General features: G+C 44.1%; 1 protein-coding gene across 3 annotated transcripts in view; it reads right to left on the reverse strand.

Moving 5' to 3' along the window:
* The window catches only part of LOC115174702 (inverted formin-2), a 32,693-nt gene that overhangs the window by 1,717 nt on the left and 17,473 nt on the right, over positions 1-13,503 (reverse strand). The window contains exons 11-21 of one of the 3 annotated variants that reach the window (XM_029733494.1): positions 7,213-7,315; positions 6,956-7,041; positions 6,763-6,863; positions 6,582-6,652; positions 4,915-5,093; positions 4,694-4,817; positions 4,377-4,541; positions 4,049-4,151; positions 3,435-3,587; positions 2,646-3,200; positions 2,381-2,452 (exon numbers count right to left, since the gene is read on the reverse strand). In XM_029733494.1, coding sequence (XP_029589354.1) covers positions 2,381-2,452; positions 2,646-3,200; positions 3,435-3,587; positions 4,049-4,151; positions 4,377-4,541; positions 4,694-4,817; positions 4,915-5,093; positions 6,582-6,652; positions 6,763-6,863; positions 6,956-7,041; positions 7,213-7,315 — 1,712 coding nt within the window. Of the gene's footprint in view, positions 1-2,380; positions 2,453-2,472; positions 2,530-2,645; positions 3,201-3,434; positions 3,588-4,048; positions 4,152-4,376; positions 4,542-4,693; positions 4,818-4,914; positions 5,094-6,581; positions 6,653-6,762; positions 6,864-6,955; positions 7,042-7,212; positions 7,316-13,503 lie in introns of all 3 variants that reach the window. The other 2 variants (XM_029733495.1, XM_029733496.1) reach the window with 2 other exon arrangements.

Here is a 13,503-nt window from a genome sequence, read left to right on the forward strand (position 1 = left end):
CCATGGAGACAAGGACACAAATATAGGTTAAGCTTGATGTTGTTCACCCCCAAACCATGGAGACAAGGACGCAAATATAGGTTAAGCTTGATGTTGTTCACCCCCAAACCATGGAGACAAGGACACAAATATAGGTTAAGCTTGATGTTGTTCACCCCCAAACCATGGAGACAAGGACACAAATATAGGTTAAGCTTGATGTTGTGGGATTTTGGTGAAGCTGTGTACGTTCAGGTGAAGTAGGTAGAATTGTCCCCTGACAACTGATCTAGGGTCAGATATTTGAATTGCCCTAACGATAAATGGTCATCTGTGAATAAGGGCAACTTCTGCCTCAAGTGTTTACATAACAAGGAAAGTGTATTGAGCGTCAGACCCATAGCAGTCCCTCTCTCCAGACTGCACACTGGCGGTTGGTGTTAGGGTTAGGGTTAGGGTTAGTTAGGAAAGTGTATTGAGCGTCAGACCCATAGCAGTCCCTCTCTCCAGACTGCACACTGGAGGTTGGTGTTAGGGTTAGGGTTAGGGTTAGGGTTAGTTAGGAAAGTGTATTGAGCGTCAGACCCATAGCAGTCCCTCTCTCCAGACTGCACACTGGCGGTTGGTGTTAGGGTTAGGGTTAGGGTTAGTTAGGAAAGTGTATTGAGCGTCAGACCCATAGCAGTCCCTCTCTCCAGACTGCACACTGGAGGTTGGTGTTAGGGTTAGGGTTAGGGTTAGGGTTAGTTAGGAAAGTGTATTGAGCGTCAGACCCATAGCAGTCCCTCTCTCCAGACTGCACACTGGCGGTTGGTGTTAGGGTTAGGGTTAGGGTTAGGGTTAGTTAGGAAAGTGTATTGAGCGTCAGACCCATAGCAGTCCCTCTCTCCAGACTGCACACTGGCGGTTGGTGTTAGGGTTAGGGTTAGGGTTGGTGTTAGGGTTAGTTAGGAAAGTGTATTGAGCGTCAGACCCATAGCAGTCCCTCTCTCCAGACTGCACACTGGCGGTTGGTGTTAGGGTTAGGGTTAGGGTTAGGGTTAGGGTTAGTTAGGAAAGTGTATTGAGCGTCAGACCCATAGCAGTCCCTCTCTCCAGACTGCACACTGGCGGTTGGTGTTAGGGTTAGGGTTAGGGTTAGTTAGGAAAGTGTATTGAGCGTCAGACCCATAGCAGTCCCTCTCTCCAGACTGCACACTGGCGGTTGGTGTTAGGGTTAGGGTTAGGGTTAGTTAGGAAAGTGTATTGAGCGTCAGACCCATAGCAGTCCCTCTCTCCAGACTGCACACTGGCGGTTGGAAGATAATAGACCCATACACCCCACAGGAATGTCATCTTCAGGGGACATCTGTGATTTTAACATCCCTTAGCAGAGTGACAAAGATTTACAGCACACTGACGACAAATTGCTTCGCTGACATGTTCATTTATAAAATAAAATAAAAATGGGGGCAACAATTCATAAAAGAAACAAAAAATGGGGGAAAATCTGGTAAAAAGGGTTAGTTTGCAGTAGTAAGTTCCCACTGGGCTCACACTGGTTAAATCATTGTTGTTTCCACGCCATTTCAATGAAATTACATTGAACCAATGTGGAATAGATGACGTTCTTAACGTCAAATGCAACATCCTATTTATAGAGGCTTGTTCCTTGTTAGACACTACATGTAAAATACACAAAATGTTGCTCAAACCGAGTGAATCAATAACAACCTAAAAATGACCCACAAAACCACTGGCCCAGATCTGATCTAATTCAATGATTTACTCTGTGTGTGTGTGTGCACGTGCATGTGTTTGTGTGTGGTGGTGGTTGTTGGTAGGGAGAACAGGCAGTTCGGCTGAGGTCCTGCAGTGTTCAGTAGGTCGGTATGCGTTCCGCCAGGCGCGAGGTGTATCACATCTCCCATCATAAGGTCACCCTGGGTACTGGGGGGATCCAATGATGGCAAGCCTACAAATCTCCAACGACCCAGTGCTAGCTGACAGACAATATACAACCACCAAAAAGCCCCTGGGAGTCATCCATAAAGCACCAACACATAGCCAGCCAGGCTAACCACACCACATACCCCCCAGACATGGAAGAGAGTTGAAGCAGGGACAGTAACTGCAAGTGGCGTATGAAAGGTCACTGAGGAAAAGGGAGGTATATGCAGGATGGACAAGACGCAGAATTGAAAGGAAACCAGTGAAACAGGACCCTTAAATCACCAATTTATTATTATTTTTTAACTAGGCAAGTCAGTTAAGAACAAATTCTTATTTTCAACAACAGCCTAGGAACAGTGGGTTAACTGCCTTGTTCAAGGGCAGAACAACAGATGTTTACCTTGTCGGCTCAGGGATTTGATCTTGCAACCTTGCGGTTACTAGTCCAAAGCTCTAACCACTAGCCTACCTGCCGCCCCACCAATGACCTGGTTAGATCCATGCAGGATTAGTGGATGGTGTTTCTGGGATTCTGAAAAGCCTGAAAGAAGGAGAACCTACCTCAATGTAACACACAACTCTTTTTAGGTTTAGTGTGGCCTTTTCCATAGCTCATGTCTGTTTTTAGGGAATTAAAGACAAGAAACAAAGTTTTCCTTACAGGACAAAAAAAATCAAGATAAGCAAGAATGGTTCATTTTCTATCGAGATGAGGATAGTTCTGAAGATATTACCTTCGCTATGTCTCTTAGTATCCTTAGTATCCCCCCGTTTCTGTGTCTGTTGTTTGGGCTCTGCGTCACCAGCAGCTGTGTTTGAGGGGGACTCTGATGATTGACTCTCCTCTAACCCCTTTCCATCAGCCCCACTTTCCTGGTTCCCATCTATCTCTGTGTCTCCGCTCTTTGGACCATCCCCACCAGCTGAGAATGCATTCCTGTTCACATCCTCAACCTCTGAATCAGCAGCCTTAACCCTCTCCACCTCTGGGGACTCCTCCTTGACCTGGCGGTCAGCCAAGGAATCCATCCCAGGTTTGAGGTCCTCACTCTGTGTGTGATCACAGGTTCCCTGGTCCTTGGTGGTGGTGGTGGTATGGAGGTCTGAGGGGCCTAAGGTTTCGGGTGAACGCGATATGAGTGAGGGGTGTGTGGGGAGGCCGGATGAGGACTCCCTTACGACTGAATCTCTGTCTTCTTGTCTTTGGTCATTGGGTGATGTCACCTTTTCAACTTCATCTCCATCTTTAGCATCTATAGCAGACAATCCCTCAGGCTGTGTGCCCTGCTCTAGAGGAGGAGAGAAAGGAAAATGATTCATTAAAGATATTAACATAAAGCACAACTAACTACATTTAACTCCTCTACAAACCTCCTCTACATTCTACATGCAAGCCTTTCAGATCTACACAAGTGCCTAGGGGTTAGAGGTAAGAGGGTGTTTCTGGACAGGGCCTTAGTAATATCTTTCAAACAGCTCAAGGCAGCAGCAGAATCAATGGCCAGTCCCATCCTCATGCTCACCCGGAAGACTGCTGTCCCTTTTCTTGTCTGCAGAGGGCAGGCTTGTCCTGTCGGCCTGGGGCCTGGTCTTCCTCAATGCATAGCCCTTCCTGATGTCAGACAGCAGGTGGTCGATTATGCAGCCCTCTTCCTGGACCGGGGGGGCTTTACGAACTGGGGTTGAGAGACAGAGGGTTCATCTCAAAACAGTCCACCCTGATACATGCAATGCTCTGATAGTGCGTTTGAATTTGGACTGGTGAACTGCAATTATCAAATGTGCACCTATAGGTTCCACTGTCCTTAGAAAGTGGCATAATTTCCTCGTCTCCTTTCCTTAATCTGCACTGAAAGACTGGACAGTTAAAGGCAATGGAAGCCTTCTATTTTGTGAGCAATGCTTTCACCTCCCCAGTTCTTCAAGATCAATGCAGATGAAGGAGGAGGAGACGAGGAAAGGGATCTTCTGAAGACTATTGAGACACAGCCAGGGAGAATCCCTTTCAGAAGCAACAAATGATCCATGCATGATTATGATGTTGGTAATGGGACACTGTTGAGTCATGAGTATAGTCACCAGGGAGTGCCCTGAGGTAACAGTGTTATTTGGAGTCTTGGCTGGCGGTTAGACTCACTTATCTTCCCGTTATCCCCTCTTGGTCGCTTGGAATCCTCCTCCTCCTGCTGTTTCTTCCTCTTCTCTGCCTTGATGGCTTGCTCTCGGCGGGTCTGATTGTCCTGGGATTTAAAAAAGCAAGAGAAAACACACAGTAGCACAGGTATCCAGAATGTGAAACCATAGCAATGTGGTATTTAATCTCTGAACAAAATTGGAGGACCTATACAGTCAAAATGTATGACCCGGTTTGTGGAATAAACACAGAAAGATATACTTCAATTGAATGGTTTTATATAGGAACATCAATAGGTGAAGTAGGTCCATTAGTTATTTGTTTCTCTCACCTTGATAGCTTTGATGAAGAGTCCCCTGAAGGTCTTTATAGTGCTGAACAGCTCCTCCAGAGAGAGACGGGATGAGTCCTCACACAGATACAGAGCCAGATCCTCCTTCTTCCTGTCAATGGAGAAAAACCTCTCCTCCAGCTCCCTGCAGGCCTCCAGGCTTCCCTAGAGTAGACAGCCAATTCAGGGGGATTTATTTAGTTATGATCTGGCAACAAACCCGATGAAGTCACAAATCTCTAACACCATTGAAGGGGAGCTTATGCGAAACTACAGTCACCTGCTCTCTGCTGGTGAGGAGAGGTATTGCAACCCACCTGCATGGCAGTTAGATACTGCTCCTTGATGTCCTCCACAGAAGAGGAAGCCACCTTCTTCTCTGAATCTTTCAACCGCTTAATGAGCGAGCTCACCTCTGTCTGGATAGACTCCAGATTCACACTGTGGAAGTAAACAATAAACTTGGTAAGAATAGCATAGCCTCCGGTGTCAAGCTTTGATTAGACTCCACAATGTTGTATACAGCTTTTTCCAATACCCAGCAGCCTTTTCACAGATCTCTAAATCATCTGGAAGGTTCAACAGGTCATCATGGTTCTGCTCCGCCTCCTGTAGGATGTGGTGGAGCAGCGTAATGCGACTTTTATTGGCCTTGGTCTCAGTGAGCTTCAGCAGGGTTCCGATCTTGAAGCCCTCAGCGTTCCCCGTGTGGCTCCCCTGTAGAAAAGAGATAGACAGACAGTTCTCTCACTAACAACTAACAACGTTGTTGTGAGACCATATTTTTTGTGTTTGGTTATAAACTCAGCAAAAAAAGAAACGTCCCTTTTTCAGGACCCTGTCTTTCAAAGATAATTCGTAAAAATCCAAATAACTTCACAGATCTTCATTGTAAAGGGTTTTAACACTGTTTCCCATGCTTGTTCAATGAACCATAAACAATTAATGAACATGCACGGTCATTAAGACACAAACAGTTTACAGACGCTAGGCAATTAAGGTCACAGTTATGAAAACTTAGGACACTAAAGAGGCCTTTCTAATGACTCTGCAGATGTGGCCAGGGCAATAAATTGCAATGTCCTTACAGTGAGACGCCTAAGACAGCGCAGCAGGGAGACAGGGCGAACAGCTGGCAGACCACGTGTAACAACACCTGCACAAGATCGATATATCCGAACATCACACCTGCGGGACAGGTACAGGATGGCAACAACAACTGCCCGAGTTACACCAGGAATGCACAATCCCTCCATCAGTGCTCAGACTGTCCACATTAGGCTGAGAGAGGATGGACTGAGGGCTTGTAGGCATGTTGTAAGGCAGGTCCTCACCAGACATCATCGGCAACAACGTTGCCTATGGACACAAACCTACCGTCGCTGGACCAGACAGGACTGGCAAAAAGGGCTCTTCACTGACGAGTCGCAGTTTTGTTTCACCAGGGGTGATGGTCGGAATCACGTTTATCGTCGAAGGAGTGAGCATTACACAGAGGCCTGTACTCTGGAGCGGAATCGATTTGGAGGTGGAGGGTCCATCATGGTCTGGGGCGGTGTGTCACAGCATCATTGGACTGAGCTTGATGTCATTGCAGGCAATCTCAACGCTGTGCGTTACAGGGAACACATCCTCCTCCCCCATGTGGTACCCTTCCTGCAGGCTCATCCTGACATGACCCTCCAGCATGACAATGCCACCAGCCATACTTCTCGTTCTGTGCATGATTTCCTGCAAGACAGGAATGTCAGTGTTCTGCCATGGCCAGCGAAGAGCCCGGATCTCAATCCCATTGAGCACGTCTGGGACCTGTTGGATCGGAGGGTGTGGGCTAGGGCCATTCCCCCTAGAAATGTCTGGGAACTTGCAGGTGCCTTGGTGGAAGAGTGGCGTAACATCTCACAGCAAGAACTGGCAAATCTGGTGCAGTCCATGAGGAGGAGATGCACTGCAGTACTTAATGCAGCTGGTGGCCACACCAGATACTGACTGTTACTTTTGTTCAGGGACACATTATTCAATTTCTGTTAGTCACATATATGTGGAACTTGTTCAGTTTATGTCTCAGTTGTTGAATCTTGTTATGTTCATACAAATATTTACACATGTTAAGTTTGCTGAAAATAAACGCAGTTGACAGTGAGAGGACGTTTCTTTTTTTGCTGAGTTTAGTACTATATGGCATCACATGTTATGGATTCTTACGTAGTTAAGGAAGTTTCCAACGTCCAGAATGAGCTTGCAGAAGCTTGGCAGTCGAGTGCTCACCCTCAGACCTTATAGGATAGAAATAATAACCGATTAAAGAGAATAAAATAAAAGGAATTTTAATTAGTCGTAGGGGTGATGAGAGTGGTAGGGCAGCCAGCCTGGTGCCTGGACTTACTCTCACAGGCCTCATCCAGCAGCTCAGCTTTAGGCTGCATCATCTGTAACACTGAGCTGATCTCCTCACACAGCAACATGCACTCGATCCTCAGGGCGTAGCTGGGGCCAAACACATACACACGACCAAGGTCAACATCCAGGGTGAATCCGTCCTAGCTCATTGAATGCTATTAAACTGTGGAGAACTTTACCATGGAACGGCTAGGAGCTGGAGATAAAACTGGTCCACACCAGCTAACTTCTCTCTCGCTCCCTGGTAGGACGTGAGGTTATCCATCTGAGTGGTGGGAAAAAATGTTTTTCCTATGAACATAAACTGACAACAAACATTTGGTTCCCAACACTATATCGCTATCAAAACGGAAAAATGTATTTAGATCTAAAAATACAGTGGGGCCGCTTGAAATGAACCAATGAACTTGGCAGGGATTCCTGTGCCTGCACGCACCTCATGCTTCTCTGGTTGTAGCTTCTGTAGCTGTTTCAGCACCTCCACATCGAACTTGGAGCGGTCCCCTTTTTGGATCATGGCCACAATGTCCTCATGTGAGCTGTTAGGGGACATACAAATTACAGTGTCTTCAGAAAGTATTCATACCCCTTGACTTATTCCGCATTTAGTAGTGTTACAGCCTGAATTCAAAATGTATTAAATTGACTTTTTTCTCACACCAATCTACACACAATACCCCATAATGACATAACATGATGCAGCTACCACCATGCCTGAAAATATGAACAGTTGTACTCAGTGATGTGTTGGATTTACCGCAAACATAACGCTTTGTATTTGTATTTATTAAGGATCCCCATTAGCTAATGCCAAGGCAGCAGCCACTCTTCCTGGGGTCTGGCAAAATTAAGGCAGTTATACAATTTTTAAAACATTACAATACATTCATTACAGAATTCACAACACATTAAGTGTGTGCCCCCAGGCCCATACTCCACTACCACATATCTACAACACAAAATCAACACAAATATAATGTGTGTATGCATGTGTCTGTGCCTATGTTTGTGTTTCTTCACAGTCTCCGCTGTTCCAGAAAGTGTATTTTTATCTGTATTTAAAAAAAATCTGATTCTACTGCTTGCATCAGTTACCTGATGTGGAATAGAGTTCCATGTAGTCATGGCTCTATGTAGTACTGTGCGCCTCCCATGGTCTGTTCTGGACTTGGGGACTGTGAAGAGACCATTGGAGGCATGTTTTGTGGGGTGTGCATGGGGTGTCTGAACTGTGTGCTAGTCTTTTAAACAGACAGCTCGGTGCTTTTCAACATGTGAATACCTTTCAAAAGTCCCTCTTTGTGACACCTGACCACAAGACTAAACAGTAGTCCAGGTGCGGCAAAACTATAGCCTGTAGGACCTGCTTTGTTGATAGTGCTGTTAAGAAGGTAGAGCAGCGCTTTATTATGGACAGACATCTCCCCATCTTAGCTACTGTTGTATCAATATGTTTTGACTATGACAGTTTACAATCCAGGGTTACTCCAAGCAGTTTAGTCACCTCAATGTGCTAAATGTACACAATGATTTGTCCCAAATACAATGCTTTTAGTTTTTGAAATATTTAATACTAACTTATTCCTTGCAACCCATTCTGAAACTAACTGCAGCTCTTTGTTTAGTGTTGCAGTCATTTTAGTTGCTGTAGTAGCTGACGTGTATAATAGTGTTGAGTCATCTGCATACATAGACACACTGGCTTTACTCAAAGCCAGTGGTATGTCATTAGTAAAGATTGAAAAAAGTATGGGGCCTAGACAGCTGCCATGGGGAATTCCTGATTGTACCTGGATTATGTTGGAGGCTTCCATTAAAGAACACCCTCTGTATTCTGTTAGACAGGTAACTCTGTATCCACAATATAGCAGGGGGTGTAAAGCCAGAACACATACGTTTTTCCAGCAGCAGACTATGATGGATAATGTCAAAAGTCTCACTGAAGTCTAACAAAATGGACCCCACAATCGTTTTATCATTAATTTCTCTCAACCAATCATCAGTAATTTGTGTAAGTGCTGTACTTGTTGAATGTCCTTCCCTATAAGCGTGCTGAAAGTCTGTTGTCAATTTGTTTACTGTAAAATTGAATTGTATCTGGTCAAACACAATGTTTTCCAAAACTTTACTAAGGGTTGGTAACAGGATGATTGGTCGGCTATTTGAGCCAGTGAAGGGGGCTTTACTATTCTTAGGTAGCGGAATGACATTTGCTGCCCTCCGGGCATGAGGGCACACACTTTCAAGTAGGCATAAATTGAAGATATAGCAAATAGGACTGGCAATTATGCTCAGTCATTTTCCATCCAAGTTGTCAGACCCCGGTGGCTTTTCATTGTTGATTGACAACAATCTTTTTTTTCACCTCTTCCACACTCACTTTAAAACCTGTTGGGGCTAGGGGGCAGTATTTGCACGGCCGGATAAAAAACGTACCCAATTTAATCTGGTTACTACTCCTGCCCAGTAACTAGAATATGCATATAATTGTTTGATTTGGATAGAAAACACCCTAAAGTTTCTAAAACTGTTTGAATGGTGTCTGTGAGTATAACAGAACTCATTTGGCAGGCCAAAACCTCAGAAGATTCCAAACAGGAAGCGCTCTCTCTGACCATTTCATGGCCTTCTTGATCATCTCTAACCAAAACAGGGGATCTCTGGCATGACGTGACATTTTCTACCGCTCCCATAGGCTCTCAGAAGGCGCCAGAAAGCTGAATGGTGGCTTTGCAGGCCCTGGCTGAAAAACATTAGCGCATTTTGTAAGTGGTCGATCTGAGAACAATGAGACTGGGGCGCGCGTGCCCGAGCTGACACCATGTTTACTTTCTCTTTCTTTGAACGAAAACAACCACTCCCAGTCGGAATATTATCGCTTTTTTACGAGAAAAATGGCATAAAAATTGATTTTAAACAGCGGTTGACATGCTTCGAAGTACGGTAATGGAATATTTAGAATTTTTTTGTCACGAAACGCGTCGGGCGCGTCACCCTTATTTACCCTTCGGATAGTGTCTTGAACGCACAAACAAACTGCCGCTATTTGGATATAACTATGGATTATTTGGGACCAAACCAACATTTGTTATTGAAGTAGAAGTCCTGGGAGTGCATTCTGATGAAGAACAGCAAAGGTAATAACATTTTTCTTATAGTAAATCTGACTTTGGTGAGGGCTAAACTTGGTGGGTGTCTAAATAGCTAGCCCTGTGATGCCGGGCTATCGACTCAGAATATTGCAAAATGTGCTTTCACCGAAAAGCTATTTTAAAATTGGAAATAGCGAGTGCATAAAGCAGTTCTGTATCTATAATTCTTAAAATAATTGTTATGTTTTTTGTGAACGTTTATCGTGAGTAATTTAGTAAATTCACCGGAAGTTTGCGGGGGGTATGCTAGTTCTGAACGTCACATGCTAATGTAAAAAGCTGGTTTTTGATATAAATATGAACTTGATTGAACAAAACATGCATGTATTGTATAACATAATGTCCTAGGCGTGTCATCTGATGAAGATCATCAAAGGTTAGTGCTGCATTTAGCTGTGGTTTGGGTTTATGTGACATTATATGCTAGCTTGAAAAATGGGTGTCTGATTATTTCTGGCTGGGTACTCTGCTGACATAATCTAATGTTTTGCTTTCGTTGTAAAGCCTTTTTGAAATCGGACAGTGTGGTTAGATTAACGAGAGTCTTGTCTTTAAAATGGTGTAAAATAATCATATGTTTGAGAAATAGAAGTAATAGCATTTCTAAGGTATTTGAATATCGCGCCACGGGATTGCACTGGCTGTTGAGTAGGTGGGACGCTAGCCCATAGAGGTTAAGGAATTCAAAATTACAATTCTTGTCTTTCATAATTTGGTCAGATATACTTGGATGTGTAGTTTCAGCATTTGTGGCTGGCATGTTGCTGGCAAGTTTGCCAATGAAAAAATGATTCAATTAGTTGGGAATCAGTCGATTTTGTAATGAATGAGCCATCTGACTCAATGAATGAGGGAGCTTAGTTGGCCGTTTTCCCCAGCATTTCATTGGCGGTGCTTTTTACTATCATTCTTTATGTCATTTATCTTTGTTTCATAGCGTAGTTTATTCTTCTATTTATTCAGTTGTCACATGATTTCTCAATTTGCAGTATGTTTGCCAATTGGTTGTGCAGCCAGAATTATTTGCCATTCCTTTTGCCTCATCCCTCTCAACTAGGGTTGTAAACGGTCGGAAACCTTCCAGTAAATATCCGTAATGTTTACGAAATTTTCCATGGGAAGTTAAGCCCTGGAATTTGGTGAATTTTGATTAAATTCCTCAAAAAAGCTTATAGCAGTGAACCTTTTTTTAAGGCAATTCTATGTCTTGTGGCATATTTTGGTTAAACTATCCCCAATTCAATGGAATTGCAACTCTCTGCATGCACAGTGCATTCTTCCATCACATGTGCAATGCACTCTTCCATCACATGTACAGCTGATTCTTAAGATCTTCCACACTAATGAGATGCTATTGAGCCCACACTACTACACTGTCTAAGCCAAGGATTACATGCTTTCTGGTAAATTTTGATTACAATACTGGGTGGGGTGAATATATTTTATTTGACATACATAATTTTTTCTTAACTAGTAAATAGTAGCCTACAGCAAAGTGTGTTTAAATTATTTCTAACTTGTTAACAATTTCCGCTAGTTAGTTTTTGCTACCATGTGGGTTCTAGTTTGCTTGAGCCTGCAACTGAGGAGTGTTAATTCACTTGTTTCCATACATGTTTCATTTGAAAACATTTATCTTACAAAGGAGTTGTTTAATCTAACTGCTTAACTATTTATCTGTACATGGAATTGTATTTGGGTTTTTTTACAAATTATTTTCTGATCTTTACAGGAAAATGCCACGGGCACTATCTGATGTGTGGAGACATTTCACTGCAGCTAATGTAGAAGGAAAAGCTGTGTACATTTGCAATTACTGTGCCAAATCATATGTGAAGAAATCAACAAAGATGCAGAATCATCTGGCCAAGTGCATAAAGTTCCCTCAACAAGCAATCTCTGACAAAAGTCCCTCTACTTCTATTTGAGGTGAAAATTATGAATCAGACACCTTATCGGTAGCAACAGCTCATGGTCCTCCTGGAATCAGACGTTTTTTTTACTCAATGGAGGAACGTAGTCAGAGAAATGCTGATGAATGTCTTGCTTTAGCTGTGTATGCAACTGGTTCACCTCTGATGCTCACAGGCAATGTGTATTGGAAGAGATTTCTGAATATTTTTTGCCCAGCATACACCCCTCCAACCAGACATGCTTTATCAACTCATTTGCTGGATGCAGAGTTCAACATAGTTCAATTGAAGGTCAAGCAAATCATAGAGAAAGTAGACTGTATTGCAATCCTCTCTGATGGGTGGTCGAATGTTCGTGGGCAAGGAAAAATGAACTACATTTCCACCCTTCAACCAGTATTCTACAAGAGCACAGACACAAGGGACAACAGACACACTGGTCTCTACATTGCAGATGAGCTAAAGGCAGTCATCAATGGCCTTTGACCACAGAAGGTATTTGCACTGGTGACAGACAATGCTGCTTGGTCTAAAGTGGAGGAGTCCTACCCTCACATCACACCCACCCAAGGACATCATGGCACTGAAAACAATGGATACATTCTACAAGAGAGCCAAGGAAATGGTTAGGTATGTGAAGGGTCATCAAGTTACAGCAGCAATCTACCTCACCAAGTAAAGTGAGAAGAATAAGAGCATCACATTGAAGCTGCCCAGCAACACCCGTTGAGGTGGTGTTGTCATCATGTTTGACAGTCTCCTGGAGGGGAAGGAGTCTCCAAGAAATGTTCACATCACAGTCTGCCGATATTGACAGCCCCATCAAGAGGATCCTCCTGGATGATGTATTTGGGGAGAGAGTGGTAAGCAGCCTTAAACTCCTGAAACCTATAGCAGTAGCCATTGCACGGATTGAGGGAGACAATGCCATCCTGTCTGATGTTCAGACTCTGCTTGCAGATGTAAGAAAAGAAATCCGTACTGCCCTGCCCACTTCACTGTTGCTCCAAGCAGAGGAAACTGCAGTTCTGAAATACATCAAAAAGTGTGAAGACTTCTGCCTGAAGCCCATACGGAGTAGGCACAGCGGCTGCAGACACAGGTAACCCCAGCGACGAAGGTGCAGGAAGATCAGGCTCCAGGGCGGCGAAACTATTCGTTGTTTGTATCCACTCCAGGCCTCTCATTGGGAGTGTAGTTTGCTTTGCGGCTGGCCGCTGTCTTCAGCTTACACGGCTCGTGACATGTGACCATTGTTGATTGCCATGCTCCTCTTGCTGTGCTCCTTCGACTCTGCTATCAGATTGGGGAGGAGAGGCAGGAGATGGCTCCCCTGGCGAACGAACTCCGGGCAACACCGGCCAGTCCAATAACGACAAACGACAAGACGGAGATGCATCCAACATGCGAGGAAGCCATCCAGCAACCGGCATAGAAAAGGTAAACATTCCCCTCTATCAAGGAAGCCACCTCAAGCCTATAATCCTCGGCAAGCAAACAATTGCCACATTGTAACTCTGAGTGATCCAGTTTGTCCTAAAACACAGAATAATAGATATAACTCCTACAGCGCTGGAACCGTTCATTTACCTCTCCAGACAAAGAGGGCCCCATTGGAAAACTCATCTGGGACTAACTTTGTTAGCTTTATGGCTAACGTTA

The sequence above is a fragment of the Salmo trutta genome, chromosome 35, assembly GCF_901001165.1.
Source record: "Salmo trutta chromosome 35, fSalTru1.1, whole genome shotgun sequence".
In the NCBI taxonomy this organism is placed as follows: Eukaryota; Metazoa; Chordata; class Actinopteri; order Salmoniformes; family Salmonidae; genus Salmo; species Salmo trutta.